Source organism: Camponotus vicinus, unplaced genomic scaffold, assembly GCF_025532165.1.
Source record: "Camponotus vicinus isolate PSW18456_S1 unplaced genomic scaffold, iyCamVici1.0 SCAF_5, whole genome shotgun sequence".
Lineage (NCBI taxonomy): Eukaryota > Metazoa > Arthropoda > Insecta > Hymenoptera > Formicidae > Camponotus > Camponotus vicinus.
The window spans coordinates 12,617,395-12,633,811 of NW_028141977.1; the positions used below are offsets into that span (position 1 = coordinate 12,617,395).

A 16,417-nucleotide genomic window follows, 5' to 3' on the forward strand; every position below is an offset into this window, starting at 1 on the left:
AGAAAATTTATTATTTATTGGCTAGATCTTTAAAATAATTTAACACAAAAGGTAAATATATGTTTAACAACACAAAATATATATTTAAAAACATTTCTTTTTTTATTTTTTTTTTTTTTTATTTTAAAGATTATTAAAGAAAATTAATTTAGATTCTTTTAGATCAAGATATTTTATATTCTCTCTTCAAAACATATATATATATATATATATATATATATGTATAGATATATATATATATATATATATATATATATATATATATATATATATATATACATATATATATATATATATATATATATATATATATATATATCTGTTGATCTTCATATTATTTTGTATGTACATACATCTAAGATCAAATTAATATCTATATCATTGTTCCCCTTTTAGGCTAATATTACATTTGTTGTACGACAAATTTTTTAAACATATTAATTGGCTGCGGGATAGTAATTTTTTGATTCTTTAGAAACTTTCTATTCTGTAGCCAATTAATATGTTTAAAAAATTTGTCGTACGACAAATGTAATATTAGCCTTATACCAAATAAATTTTGTTCGAAATATTTTCGACATTATTTACAAGATATTTGCAATTAAAATGAGACACTTCACATGTTACATGGAGCAAACACACCAAGTGCAAACACACTTAACACTGCATGAAAATTTTACAAAAAAATAACCAGCATTTTCATTTGATTTCCTTAAGTGTATAATAAAGAAATAAAAGATTATAGCTTATATTAATACTGAATATAAATAATCCACGGTTTTGTATTTTCCTTTAATATATTTTCGATACCATTCGATACTGTATAGATTCATCAAATATATGAGTGAGTAATGCTTCATACGATGTACTAAAAGATATCGAAATTCTCTCCACTAGCAAAAGTTATAACTGCATTTGCGCAAGAATATGCGTTAAAATATATTGCTCGCACATATTAAGATAATTTGGACTAATTCAATTTCATCTATATAATGAATATATAATTTTATAATTGGTATACGATCATCTTTACAATAATTGGTGTGTAAAGATATCGAGCGCTGAAAATTGGCGGAAAATGTGGAAAGAAATAATTCGAGAATTCAAAGGTTCGTTTAACAGTTATCGCAGTTCTTTTGTAAAATGTACGTGGCAGAAGAATGTTATTACAAAGTCAATCGAGTACTTCTTAAGATTCTTGGTTTATGGCCCTATCAGCAATCATACTTCACACGAATACATAAAGTGCTGTTTGCTGGTCTTCTTTGTACATTTATTCTTGTCCAGGTATAAATGTTGAGTCATACAATTTTCAAACTTTTAAACAACGTAGTTATATTTAGATAGTGGTATATATTAATCATACATTAAATTCGAGATAAACTTCATTTTTTTTCAATTTGTTAATATATGATAATTAATTTCATTCATTCACATATATCCTATACACTAGATTGCAATCAATTCTAAAGATGTTGTTTTCTATCAGTTGTTGGTATTCGTGACAACACAATACAATATGAATCTTCTCATCAAGATTCTTTCAATAGTCTTTCCCATTCTTTTCGTTACTGTAAAGTACTGTATTTTTATTATTCAAGCTGACAGTGTAAGTTCAATATGATAGATCATTAATTGAAATATTTTGTTGTAACATTTATAAAATGAATCGCATTTAAACTATTAATAAAGGCAAATATTTGAATGAACAGGTGAAGAAAATGTTGGAACGAATGCGAGATGATTGGAGATTATTGAAAAATAAATTAGAAGTTGATATTATAGAAACATATGCTTACAATATACAGTTTTCTTCAATAGTTTCAATAGGTAAGAATATGATATATATTGTATGATAAAGAATATATTATTTATTTCGTTAATCTTTTTTTGCTTTATACGACAAACATATTCAGGTTGAGAGCAACGTAAAGGCAAGAAATTTTGGCATTGAAAACACTTCTTTATATAATATAATATAATTTGACTTAAATTAGATCTAACATTTTTCAGTGATTGCTGTTTTTTGCTATTTCTTGCTCTTCATACTTCAATTTTTTCCATTAATTCTTGATATTATATTGCCATTGAATGAATCACGGCCCTTTCGAATTTTTATAATCACAGAATACTTTATCAATCAAGAAAAATATATTTACATTATATTGTTACACGAGGTATTAGCATGTTTAATAGCAGTAATAGCTTTATATGGTACGTTTATAACAATTTTGACATATATGTGGCATGCATGTGCGCTATTTAAAATCGCAAGGTAAGCGATTACTTTTTGGATACACTTGTTTTAAATCAGAAATGTAATTAAATAAATATATATTTAAGTAAATTAATGCAGTTATCGGATAGAGAATGCTATCGAGAAAAATACATTAATGATTCCTATTTTTGGAAGACAGTACCTGTTTTATCAGAGGCTTGTACATGCGATTCTTATTCATCGAAGAGCAGTCGAGTCAGTATATTTTGATACTTTTGTCGACAATACTCTTTTTATATCTTCCTTTTTAAGAGGAGTAATCATGAAATCTTATCTCTATCGTTCATATGTGTACTAATTGTATCTCTTTGATATATCGAATATATTCGATATATCGAAGAGATATATCTATAAATTAAATATGTGTTATAAATACTTATTCATTTATATAATTTTTATATAATTTTATGTAATTTATAATTTCTTTTGAAAGATACATTCATAATTAGCAATATGGTATTTTTGAAATGTAAAATCTTAGGTGTTGTTATTAAGGTTTGTTAAATTATATTTTATATACATTATTCATATAGGAACATAACACATATTATTCTAATTAAATATATTTATCAAATCGTATTTATATGATAATATCAATATATAGTTCCTTCTTAAAGGTTTGCCAAACTTATTTCATATAATTTTACGGTATTATTCGCTATTCTTATCATTGTTGGCGTCAGTTCTTTAAGTATTAATTTTTTTCACGTAAGTGTAAAATCTTTTTCTATTTTGTGCTTTTGCTTTTGCTCTTTAAATATATATTCCATAATTTTTTTCAACAGCTAACATCAATAAACAATAGAAGTTTTGAAGATATATTTATAGTCATTCTACTCATTGTTATACATATAAGTTATATGTTCATTATTAATTACGGTGGACAGAAAGTAACAGATCATGGAATGGAAGTATTTAAAGCAACGTAAGTGTATCATATTTTACAATATGTTTTTGGAATTATATGTATATTATGTATATTATATATCTTAATGCAGGTATATATTCGATTTAAACTGATTTCACATTTCACATGTATGTGTTACAGCCAGTAATTTAATTATATTATATCAAAAATCTTTAGCGATTAACTTTTTTTCTACTTTGTAACCAGTTTTCTTTAAATCTATCATTCCAAAAATTGCAGTTATAATGGATTATGGTATATAGCACCATTGCATACACAGAAATTATTATTATTCATAATGCGAAAAGGAAATATAAATGTTACTATAATAATTGGCCGTTTATATATAGTATCTTTGGAAGGTTTTGCTTCGGTAAAATCAAAATTTCTTTAACAATAAAATTGAATTTTAATTTGGATTTAAGAAGTTTATTGTGCCATTTTCAGCTTACAAATGCGGCAGTATCTTATTTTATGGTGATGTATTCTACACGATAATAACGTAGCAGAAAGAAATATTTATTATCAATCGGATAATTTATTGAAGTAAACATTCATGCAACATATGTGCATTGTAAAGTTTTTGAATATAACATGTACTGAATAAATATGTACAGAATATAAAGTTTTACAAGATGTTTTCTTCGAAATTTGATGCGCCATATAAAAAAATGTTTTAGACAAAATTCATAGGATTTTGAAAGAAAAAAATTACAAGATTATCTCTCGTATTAAAAATTATCATACCATAAGAGTCAACTAAAATATGAATTCTAATAAATTACAAAATTATAAAAAATACCAAAAAATTAAAAATTTTGAAAAAGAAGAAAAATTATAAAGTAAAAAAACGAGTGCCAAGTTACATCCTACCACATCCTTTTCGTGACGTACTCTGGGACCATAAAATATTTTATAAAATTATATATTAGTTTAATGTACAAACAACAATAATATGCTGATTTTTGCTTGTTTACTATTTTGAATTTGAAGAATTCAATAACATTCTTATTGTCACACAATAAACCAAGATTTCATTTTTTTATTTATTTTTTTTTGCCTACCATATTCAATTTAATGTCATTTTCAATTTTGGAAATTTTATAAATTTTTTTATTCAGCATGCTAAAAAACTATAAAATACACTATAATTTCATTTTTTTTACATATTTCCATCTTTATGTCCATTGTATTGGATCAGTCATTTTAAATTTTGCAAATATGATTTCAAATTCTTATTTAGTACTTTCCAAATAATATATATCATTACATTTTTCAAATTTTAAACAATTGACCATGCACAATTTTGGTCTATTTTGATGGATAAATTCCTACATCCAAGGGATTAAAAATAACTATATGTTTCCTTTACAGCGATTCATTATTCTCATTATTTAACACTCAAAAGAATTTATGTGAAATAGTCGAAAAATATTTTAACCCCAGATATTTCATACTTTATGTGAAATTATGTCGAAGCATAAAATAAATCATAAACTATTCAATTTTTGGCCATATCTGTATATTAATTTCAGCCGAATATTGCGAAAAATTTATAAACAAATTATATATTGTTTTATTACCAAAATTATAGGTTATAATTTTAACATGATTTTGACACTTACGTTAAAGATAAACCTAATATCCTTTTTTTCCCTGTCAAACAAATTTTATCTTAAACATTCTTCCTAATATGTCGTACGAGATAATTTATAAATACGAGATATAGAAAGATATTGAAAGTCTTCCCACTAGCAAAACAAAATGATCATAACTGCGTAAGAATATATAAAAATATATTGCTCTTACAAATTGAGGTAATTCAAAATAATTCGCGCTTTCATCTATATCATAAATACATAACTCACAATTGTTGGAATACTACTGTCTTTATAATAATTACCGGCAATGATATCGATCGTTGAAAATTGACGGAGAATATCGAGGGAAATAATTCGAAAATTCAAGGGTTCCTCTCTCAGTTATATTGCATTTGTCGTGTAAAATGCACGCGATAGAAGAACGTTATTACAAGATCAATCGAGTAATTCTCAAGACACTTGGCTTATGGCCTTATCAGCAGTCACATCTCACGCAAATACATAAAATATTGTTTGCCGGTATTCTTTGGACATTTATTCTTGTCCAGGTATGCATTCAGTTACATTTATAATTTTTGTGAATTGAGTGTGATAACATTCATTAAATACGCATATTAATAGATATTTTGGTTTCATTTCCATTTTCCTCATTTTATCATTTTATTTTTTTATATAATATATAATTTTTATATCAAAATAATATTATAAATTTAGAATTTTTTTACGTAAGAGATATAAGTAATATTTTTCATAAATTTTTAAAAAGCAACAAATATCATAGTAACGATCGAATAGATTTTGGAATGTCTTTCTTGATTTTTAATGTGATATTTGTAAAAACTTTGAAATGAAAGTTTCTCGTACTATCATATACCATACACATACACAAAATTTTTATATACTGATTATAAGTATTTTTGTGATTGATTTTTTCTCTTTAATATTTTATAAAAAAATGCTTCAAGAACTTTCTTTATTTATCGCGTAATAAAACGAATTTTATATGTAACACATATTTTTTTATGTGAAATGAATATTGTTCCTACACAGTTGCTGGTATTCATTACGACCCAATATAATATAAATCTTCTTCTCAAGATTTTTTCACTCGTCTTCCCTACTCTTTTCGGCACTATAAAATATGTCCTTTTTATCATTCAGGCAGATAGTGTAAGTCCAACAAGATGAGTTATTTATTCAAATATATAACACATTTATAAAGAAAATTATATTTTAATTACTGATAAGGGAAAAAACGAATTAAACAGGTGAAGCAATTATTGGAACAAGTCCGAAATGATTGGAGATTGTTGAAAAATAAATTGGAAATTGATATTATAGAGAAATATGCTTGCAACTCCAGATTTTTTACGATGACTGTGATGGGTATAAAAGAAGATACTAATATAATTATTCATAATATAGTTATTTATTCTATATATCCTAAGATAATTTAGGATCTATAGGACACACTGCAAAAGGTGATAGATCTTACCAAAAGAATCAATTTTTATCAAGAAACTTCGACATATCCTTAAAGAGCTACACGTTTCTGTTCGAACCGCCTATAAGGTAACCGGTCGTGCGATATATTGCGCATGATATCTAATACTTTGGTACATATCCTTTGATTTTATTTCTGCTTTTTTTCTTTTCTTCTTTTTTAATTTTATTTAAAGGATTAATTTTTTTGTGGATTAATATTCAGGTCCGAACAAGAACGCATAACTCCAGGACGCATTGCAGGACATGGATTTCTTGACAAAAAATGATTCTCTTAGTGAAATTTACTACTTCTTGACATTGTCCCATAGATCTTTAAACATATATATATATATATATATATATATATATATATACATATATACATACAGGGTGTCCCATTTTAATCGATCACCCCGAATAACTTTTTTAATTTTGATTGTAGAAAAAAACGTTTCAGACAAAAGTTATATGGTTTCAAGGGGGACATGAGACGGTGCCATTAGTTTGACCTTGAAGAGTCAGCTGAAAGTCACGTGAAGGTCACCTCCAACTTTTTAAATGGAACACCCTATATGCTTTTGCATATTCTTGTAGCTCATCTCGAGAGCTTTCCAAAACACTATTGTTACGTCCCTGGTTTGAGTCGCGGTCGAGTCTGTCTTGGAAAAGGAAGAAGATCTCGTTGTCAAGGAATTGTTGATGGAGCAGCCGTCATTGGAGTCTGAAGCCAGCTGTCAAGCTGAGCGGACGCGTCTCTATTTACGAGCCGTTGTATTATCGTTCCGAGTTATTGTTTGTGTTTCTGTGTTGCCTATTAAAGTTTTGGTGTTATAAAGAACCGTGTTATTTACGAGTGCGCGAGCGTGTGCGCGAGCGAATACGCGAGTGTCGATCTTTGTGTCGCGCGCGTTCGATAGATATCGGTCCGCGGACGCAACACTATAATTAAGTTAGTTTTTATTAAGTACTTTCCGAGTTATGAGGCTTGAAATAATTTCTTAATTTTACATAAACTGTAAAATATCTTGTAAAATATTCATTTTTCGATTATCTTACCTTAATACTTTTATGTACAAAATAATGAGAGGAATCAATTGGTGTAAAGAAAACATATAGTTATTTTTAAGAAAAAGAATGTAATTGTTAATTGCAAATTATATTTTTTTTTTCGAAACAATTATGTGTTTTCTTTACATCAATTGATTCCTCTCATTATTTTGTACATAAAAATATTAAGGTAAGATAATCGAAAAATGAATATTTTACAAGATATTTTACAGTTTATGTAAAATTAAGAAATTATTTCAAGCCTTATAACTCGGAAAGTACTTAATGAAAACTAACTTAATTATAGTTGTTTGGAAAGCTCTAGATGAGCTATAAGAATATACAAAAGCATATAGGGTGTCTCATTTAAAAAGTTGGAGGTGACCTTCACGTGACTTTCAGCTGACTCTTCAAGGTCAAACTAATGGCACCGTCTCATGTCCCCCTTGAAACCATATAACTTTTGTCTGAAACGTTTTTTTCTACAATCAAAATTAAAAAAGTTATTCGGGGTGATCGATTAAAATGGGACACGCTGTATATATATATAGTATTATAGATGTCATATAATATTATTGTTTCTACGTAATTTTTTTAATTACTTTCAATTAATAGACAAAAGGTATATTTGAGTATATATGAGAGCAACTTAGAACTTATTGTTTCGAAATAATTTACATAGTTGGATTCAAATTAAGGAATCAAAATTTAAAACGGTTTTTAGCGTTCTGTCTCTTAGGTGCAATTTTTTGCACAATATTTCAACTTCTACCGATGATCCTTGATATTATAATACCGTTGAACAAGTCACGCCCCTGTCAAATCATTGCAGTAACGGAATATTTTATTAACCAAGAGAAATACATTTACGCTATATTGTTGCACGAGATAATAACTGTTTTGATAATAGCGATCACAATATTTGGCACGGGTGCGACAATTATGATGTACATTTTGCACGCATGTGCACTATTTGAAATAGCAAGGTAATGTCATGAATTCATGCACATGTATTCTCTCCTGTAACATATATTTCAATCTAAATATAGATTTATATAGCTACCGAATAGAAAATGCAATTGAAAAAAGTATATTAGCGATATCTGATCCTAGAAGAGAGCGTCTCCTTTACCGCAGGATTGTACATGCAGTTATTATACATCGAAGGGCAATCGAGTTAGTATTTTTTATATCTTTATTATATATTTTATAGCATCCCGTATTTGTTATCAATTAAAATTCTTGTCAATTAAACTTGATTGATGTCGGCATTTACATAGCACGTTCAACGCTTAATATTTCTTTTCGACACATATTAAAAATTTGAGTTACAAGTTAATTACAGTTCAAAATTGAATATATTATTGAATTTTAAATTTATGTAATTTTAATTATGTTAATTTAAATCTGAAATATATACAAACTATATTTCAATAAACAATTAATTTTAATCGCATTTTATGTTTTTAAAATTTTGGAAAAACCTGAATAGAATCCGGCAACTCAGTCTTTAATAATAAATGTATGCGGTTGTAAAATATATCTAATACTTTACACATTGATTGTACGACAGTTATGTTACAAACATAATAATTATCATAAATGAATATATTTTGAAGTTCGCACTATTTATATTATTAATAGTTCCAATATCTAGCTCCTCGTTAAAGGTTTACCGAATTTTTAACATCAACTTTTATGGTATCATATGCTATTTTGATCATAGTTGGCATCAGCTCTTTAAGTTTCAATCTTTTTCAAGTAAGTAACATCTGTTTGTTTCTCTCTCCCCCTTTCCCCTTTCTTCCCATCTTTATTTTATTTAATTATGGACTGATCATTGACTAACTATCTATCGTAGTTTCTTCAAATGGTAACATTAACAAACAATATTAATGAGGCATTCATATTCGGCATATTTATAATTACTCATTTAATATATTTGTTCTTTGCTAATTGTGCCGGACAAGAAATAACAGATCATGGCATAAAATTCTTTAAAGCAACGTGAGTATCATATTTTATTTTATAATACTTTTAAAAAGTTATATTTATAAATTTATTTTATATATATATCATACATATCATTCTGATATTGTTAAAAATACAATCAATTTCACAATAATTATAAAATGGAAATGACTGTTTGCTAATCTACACAATTCCGATTCTAGCATTAAAAAAATATTTTTTTAGACTATTAATATTTAAAAATTACAGTTATAATGGACTGTGGTACGCAGCACCGTCGCATACACAGAAATTATTACTATTTGTAATGCGAAAAGGGAAGATAAATGTCACTATAGGATGTGGAAGCTTATTTATTGCATCTTTGGAGGGTTTTGCTATGGTAAAATTAAAAATTTTCTGGGAATAAACCAGAATCGATTTAATGTGAATTTTACAAACAGTTTACATATCTTTTTCAGCTCACTAATACAGCGGTATCTTATTTTACGGTAATTTATTCTACTAGATAAGTCAAGTTCATTATCAATATTTTGTCAAAATTCATTATCAATTAGGTAGATCTATTTCAAGTGAATATAGTCGTGCAGCATGTAAATGTTGATGAATATGATTAAAGTAATATATTAAATAAACGTACATTATTTCACTCCTAACAATAGTAAATTATGCAAGGCTAGTACATAGATAATCCATCAAAGAGAAACTTGTATCTGAATACTTTCGTTAATTAGATTAGGTAATTGTTTTTTTTGCAATATTCAATAACAATAATAATAATAATAATAACATTATTATTATTGTTATTGTTATTATTATTATTATTATTATTATTTTATATACACTTTTTCAATTCACACATATGAGAGAATGCTGCATATTTTGCTGCAGTAGTTAAAATTTTATATAAATATTTATTTTAATAGGCACACATATTCTGTAATGAATAAATCGATCAAATTTTACCTGTCACTACATGAAAATTTAGAGATAGATTTTTGCTTACAACTTTCTTAAAAAAAATATATAACAAAAAATAGAAATTCACAATCATAGATTATATACGTATAATAATAATGAACAATGAATGAATCAGTCTGCAGTTTTTTTAAATATGATTCATGCTCTTTGTATAATCTGATAAAACAGTACTACTTCCAGAGTGAGTCACATCCTACGATGCACCGATAAAAACTGAAACTTTTTTGTTGAAAACAAAAAACATGAATGCGTTTGCGCAACAAAATTTTTAATATTACAACTTTTAAAATTGCTCTCAAATTGATATAAATTCGGCTAATTCAGCTTCACTTATATCATAAACAAATTAACTTCCGCTGTTAGAAAATTATAACCATTATAACAATTTTCTTACATATTCTAACTATCATTATGTGATAATATCGATCACTTGAATAATTTATGAGCAATTTTGAAAGAAATAATGCGAAAGTATAAAGTCTATGTCATAGTTGTGTCACAACTCTCGTATAAGATGCACGCAACAGAAGAATATTATAATAAAATCAATCAAGTGGTTCTTAAAATACTTGGCTTATGGCCCTACCAACAGTCATATTTCGCAGGGATACAAAAAGTGTTTTTTATCAGTATTCTTTCGACATTTATTCTTGCCCAGGTATATCTAGCCTATACTTATAATTTTTGCAAAAATGATTAATTATAATAACTTTCATTTAAAAAAATATACATTTTAATAAATTTAACAAATAAACAAATAAAACATTAAGAGCTTCATCATACAGAGGCGCAAATTCCTAAAAACGTTTTACAATTCGAATGTTACATAGCAATGCAATTTTCATATAGATAAGACGATAAGAAGGTATATTAGAAATACAGACATTCCTAGATTTGCAAAATATTAATTTTTGATGTTGAATAGGGATACATTTCTCTAATATGAAATACTCGAAGTAAAGTAAACATTTTTATATAATTATTTATATTTGAAAAAATTGATTTTAAAAATCGTAAAATTAATACCAATACATCTGTTGTATATTTTCATGCTTTTTTAATCTTAAATAATCTTGTATCGTCGAATTCATTTCGATAGCGATTATTAATTTATTTAAATGTGTGTGTGTGTGTGTGTGTGTGTGTGTGTGTGTGTGTGTGTGTGTGTGTGTGTGTGTGTGTGTGTGTGTGTTTACATACACAGAAATGATACAAACTCAAAACTCAAAACTATTCTCCAAAATATACAAAAGACAATTATTTTATAATTATTAAAATTTTATTAATAATTGTATCATATATATATATATATATATATATATATATATATATATATATATATATACAGGGTGAGCCATTTTAATTAACGCACGCAATTATTTCGGAAACAAAGCATTTTAGAGAAAAATGTTTCAAACAAAAGTAGTATGGTTTCGAGGGGGACATAAGATGGTATCATTGGTTTGACCTTGAAGAGTTATTTGAAGGTCACATGAAGGTCACCTTCAATTTCTTAAATGGAACCTACTATTTGTCATTGCATATTCTTGTAGCTTATCTCGAGAGCTTTCCAAAACACTATAATTAAGTACCTTTTAAGTACTTTTTGAGTTATGAGGCTTGAAATAATTTCTTAATTTTACATAAACCGTAAAATATCTTGTAAAATATTCATTTTTCGATTATCTTACCTTAATACTTTTACGTACAAAATAATGAGAGGAATCAATTGGTGTAAAGAAAACACATAGTTGTTTTGAAGAAAAAATATGTAATTTGCAATTAACAATTCCATATTTTTTATTAAAAACAACTATGTGTTTTCTTTACACCAATTGATTCCTCTCATTATTTTGTACATAAAAGTATTAAGATAAGATAATCGAAAAATGAATATTTTATAAGATATTTTACGGTTTATGTAAAATTAAGAAATTATTTCAAGCCTCATAACTCAAAAAATACTTAACGAAAAGGTACTTAATTATAGTGTTTTGAAAAGCTCTCGAGATAAGCTACAAGAATATGCAATGACAAATAGTAGGTTCCATTTAAGAAATTGAAGGTGACCTTCATGTGACCTTCAAATAACTCTTCAAGGTCAAACCAATGATACCATCTTATGGCCCCCTCGAAACCAAACAACTTTTGTCTGAAACATTTTTCTCTAAAATGCTTTGTTTCCGAAATAATTGCGTGCGTTAATTAAAATGGCTCACCCTGTATATATATAAATTTTTTTAAATTTATGATATTTGAATTTAATTTTGAAACAAAAAATGTTAATTTAATGCATTCTAACATATATGAAACAATATTTTGTTGGCAGAAAGATAAAAATTATTTATTATTATATCTCCTAAATATATCTGTTGTTCTTAGTTACTGCTATTCATCACAACGCAGTACAGTACAAACCTTCTTCTCAAGATCTTCTCGTTTGTCTTGCCTATTCTTTTCTGCACTATAAAATATTGCTTTTTTATTATACGAGCAGATAGTGTAAGTTCAAAATAAAATATAATATATAATCTTTTCGAATATAGTATTGTAACATAGATAAAACAAATTGTATTTTAATATAAGGAAAGATATAAGGAAAAGTGAAATAAATAGGTAAAGCAAATGCTGGAGCGGAACCGAGACAACTGGGAATTATTGAAAGATAAATTAGAAATTGGTATTATAAAGAAATATTCTTATTTTGCGAATCTTTTCACAATAAGTTTGATGAGTAAGATAATAATATTATCGCTTTTATATGTTTTTGTGAAATTTTTGTAATTAACGAGATAAAGAATGTTTAAATATATATTTGATATATATTGCTTTAAATTCTTTACGTTTTTAAATCTAAATTTTTCTCAGGCTTGTGCTGTTCTGGATTAATCATTTTCATAATAATTCAATTTCTACCGTTAATATTTGATTTTGTATTACCATTAAACGAATCACGTTCCTATCGACTTATCGTCATCACGGAATATTTTGTCAACCAAGAGAAATATATATACCTTATATTGTTTCATCATATAGTAGCCATAATCGTAGCAATAATTGCATTGTGTAGCACCAGTTCGACATTCTTCACATATCTTCTGCACACATGTGCACTATTTAGTATCGCAAGGTAACGTTAATTGCGCTTGTCTCTGTTTGTAAAATCGAAATATATCTAAATAGTTATATAGTTATCGTATAGAAAACGCGATGAAGTGGAATATATTAGCAATCTCTAGCTCTACAAAAGAACATCTTCTTTACCGAAAGATTATACATGCAGTTATTGTACATCGAAGGGCCATCGAGTGAGTGTTTATATTTTTTTATTGCTATAAAACTATTTGCACTCTGTTTTTTTGTGTTATTCATAATTCACTAAAAACAGGACTGATTTTAAAACCGCGTTATTTTACTACATGTTTAATATTAAATTGTTTATTAATATATTTTTACATTAAGTGAAATCACAATAAAATTTTGTGAACAATTAAAATTAAGTACATTTAGAAAAAATAAAAATGTGTTGAAGATTTGCAACTTATTTCAAATATGTATTCGATGCACACATAGATTCTTAAAAATATAATATCTCTTTAAAGTATGGAACTAGATAATTACCATCTCAAGATTAAATATGAGATCGGAATCACGTTTATTTATCACATGAAAGCATAGAAAATTGAATATATCAATGTTTGCATCTATTTATATTGATAATGTAACAATTTTATATTGATAATATAACAATTCTAATACTTAACATCTCGTTGAAGGTTTACTAAATTTTTCACATCTGAATTTGCGGTATTATTTGCTATTCTGATCGTAGTTGGTGTCAGCTCTTTAAGTTTAAGTCTTTTTCAAGTAAGTAATATTTATATATATATACTATATTATATATACAGGGTGTCCCATTTTAACTTGGACAGTAAAATATCTCAAAAACTAAGCCCAGCAAACAAAAATGTTTCAGACAAAAGTTGTATGATTTCGAGGGGGCCATAAGATGGTACCATTGGTTTGACCTTGAAGAGTTATTTGAAGGTCACATGAAGCTCACCTTCAATTTCTTAAATGGAACCTACTATGTGTCATTGCATATTCTTGTAGCTTATCTCGAGAGCTTTCCAAAACACTATAATTAAGTACCTTTTAAGTACTTTTTGAGTTATGAGGCTTGAAATAATTTCTTAATTTTACATAAACCGTAAAATATCTTGTAAAATATTCATTTTTCGATTATCTTACCTTAATACTTTTACGTACAAAATAATGAGAGGAATCAATTGGTGTAAAGAAAACACATAGTTGTTTTGAAGAAAAAATATGTAATTTGCAATTAACAATTCCATATTTTTTATTAAAAACAACTATGTGTTTTCTTTACACCAATTGATTCCTCTCATTATTTTGTACATAAAAGTATTAAGATAAGGTAATCGAAAAATGAATATTTTATAAGATATTTTACGGTTTATGTAAAATTAAGAAATTATTTCAAGCCTCATAACTCAAAAAGTACTTAACGAAAAGGTACTTAATTATAGTGTTTTGAAAAGCTCTCGAGATAAGCTACAAGAATATGCAATGACAAATAGTAGGGTTCCATTTAAGAAATTGAAGGTGATCTTCATGTGACCTTCAAATAACTCTTCAAGGTCAAATCAATGATACCATCTTATGTCCCCCTCGAAACCATACTACTTTTGTTTGAAACATTTTTGTTTGCTGGGCTTAGTTTTTGAGATATTTTACTGTCCAAGTTAAAATGGGACACCCTGTAAATATATAAATATAAATATTATATATATATATATATATATATAATATTTATATTTATATATTTATTTATTTATTTTATGCTTAATTGACTGCTCTTTAAGTGGCATTTCGTCGTAGTTTCTGCAATTGATAACACTAATGAATAATATCACACACACAATGATACTTGCTTTGTTAATTGGCATTCATATAATTTATATGTTCGACATCAATTACGCGGGACAAATAGTAACAGATCACGGAATGAAGCTATTCAAAGCAACGTGAGTATCATGTTTTACTATGTTTATATAAATACTAAATAATTTTTATATAGATCCATCTTATTATATATAAATATTTTTCTAATACTTTTAAACATGCAGTTGATCGAATATTAATTAGCTTATGTTTAGCTTTTTGCTAGTTTATTTCTTATTTCACTACAGCGTTTAAAATTTATAGTTATAATGGAATGTGGTATGCAGCACCATTGCAAATACAGAAAATGTTATTATTTATAATGCAAGAAGGAATGGTGGACATCAATTTAAGATGCGGTGGCATATTTGCTGCTTCCTTGGAAGGTTTTGCTACGGTAAAATTAAAAGTTTTTTTTTTTTAACAAATTGTAATGTCGGATTAACGTAGATTTAAGCAGTTAAATGTATGTGTCCTTTTTAGCTTGTAAATGCGGCAGTATCCTATTTCATAATGATTTATTCTACGCGGTAATAACTACAAAGGAAATTTTATTTGTCGGCTAGATCTTTAAATTAATATAAAATAAATATACATATATGTATTACAAATTTCTAGAATATAATACATATTCTTTTATTCTTGATTTACATAGTAAATAGATATACCTATCAAGAGCAAAAACAATAAAGTTGAAAATTACATAAAAAACACAAGTTATCTCTTTATGTAAAAAAATTATCTACTACATCTTCCATTCGTATCAATGATATGCATTAATATGCTTAAATACAAAATATATATAAAAAAAACATTTTCTTTTTTTTATTTTTATATTATATTAAAGTAAATTAATTTAGATTTATTTGTATCAAGACATTTTGTACTCTCTTGAAAGCATGTTAAATCATATATCAAGAGACACGGTAGTGTCTCGCGCCAAGTTCATGCAAAGCATTAGCGCGGCACTCCGTGTATCAAGAGACACGGTAGTGTCTCGCGCCAAGTTCATGCGAAACGTTAGCGCGGCACTCCGTGTATCTATACACGAGTCGGACAGTTGAGAGTAACTCAGATTATTGGATTTCAATAACGGCTGAACGGATCGAATTCTTACTAGCCTTAATCGATAGAGCGGGTTTGAATTGTATAATAAGTATCTTTATTTTTGTGCTGCGTGAT

General features: G+C 26.7%; 4 protein-coding genes across 4 annotated transcripts in view; all 4 read left to right on the forward strand.

The window, feature by feature from the left end:
- Alpha-man-ia (alpha-Mannosidase class I a) overlaps nucleotides 1-16,417 on the forward strand; it is a 478,743-nt gene that overhangs the window by 344,832 nt on the left and 117,494 nt on the right. The gene's annotated exons all lie outside the window — the stretch shown is intronic.
- On the forward strand, nucleotides 883-3,683 carry LOC145972525 (uncharacterized). Its single transcript, XM_083101244.1, has 9 exons — nucleotides 883-1,287; nucleotides 1,490-1,609; nucleotides 1,713-1,830; nucleotides 2,014-2,275; nucleotides 2,357-2,473; nucleotides 2,896-2,982; nucleotides 3,048-3,203; nucleotides 3,426-3,558; nucleotides 3,633-3,683. The coding sequence occupies exons 1-9, from the start codon at nucleotides 1,144-1,146 to the stop codon at nucleotides 3,681-3,683; spliced, it is 1,188 nt and encodes a 395-aa protein (XP_082957370.1). The 5' UTR covers nucleotides 883-1,143.
- LOC145972539 (uncharacterized) lies at nucleotides 5,000-9,972 on the forward strand. Its single transcript, XM_083101263.1, has 9 exons — nucleotides 5,000-5,334; nucleotides 5,837-5,956; nucleotides 6,055-6,172; nucleotides 8,043-8,304; nucleotides 8,378-8,494; nucleotides 8,989-9,079; nucleotides 9,180-9,325; nucleotides 9,539-9,671; nucleotides 9,751-9,972. Exons 1-9 carry the CDS (start codon nucleotides 5,191-5,193, stop codon nucleotides 9,799-9,801), a joined length of 1,182 nt encoding a protein of 393 aa, XP_082957389.1. The 5' UTR covers nucleotides 5,000-5,190; the 3' UTR covers nucleotides 9,802-9,972.
- On the forward strand, nucleotides 10,412-15,798 carry LOC145972538 (uncharacterized). Its single transcript, XM_083101262.1, has 9 exons — nucleotides 10,412-10,928; nucleotides 12,653-12,772; nucleotides 12,887-13,004; nucleotides 13,139-13,400; nucleotides 13,462-13,578; nucleotides 14,047-14,137; nucleotides 15,173-15,318; nucleotides 15,500-15,632; nucleotides 15,719-15,798. Exons 1-9 carry the CDS (start codon nucleotides 10,734-10,736, stop codon nucleotides 15,767-15,769), a joined length of 1,233 nt encoding a protein of 410 aa, XP_082957388.1. The 5' UTR covers nucleotides 10,412-10,733; the 3' UTR covers nucleotides 15,770-15,798.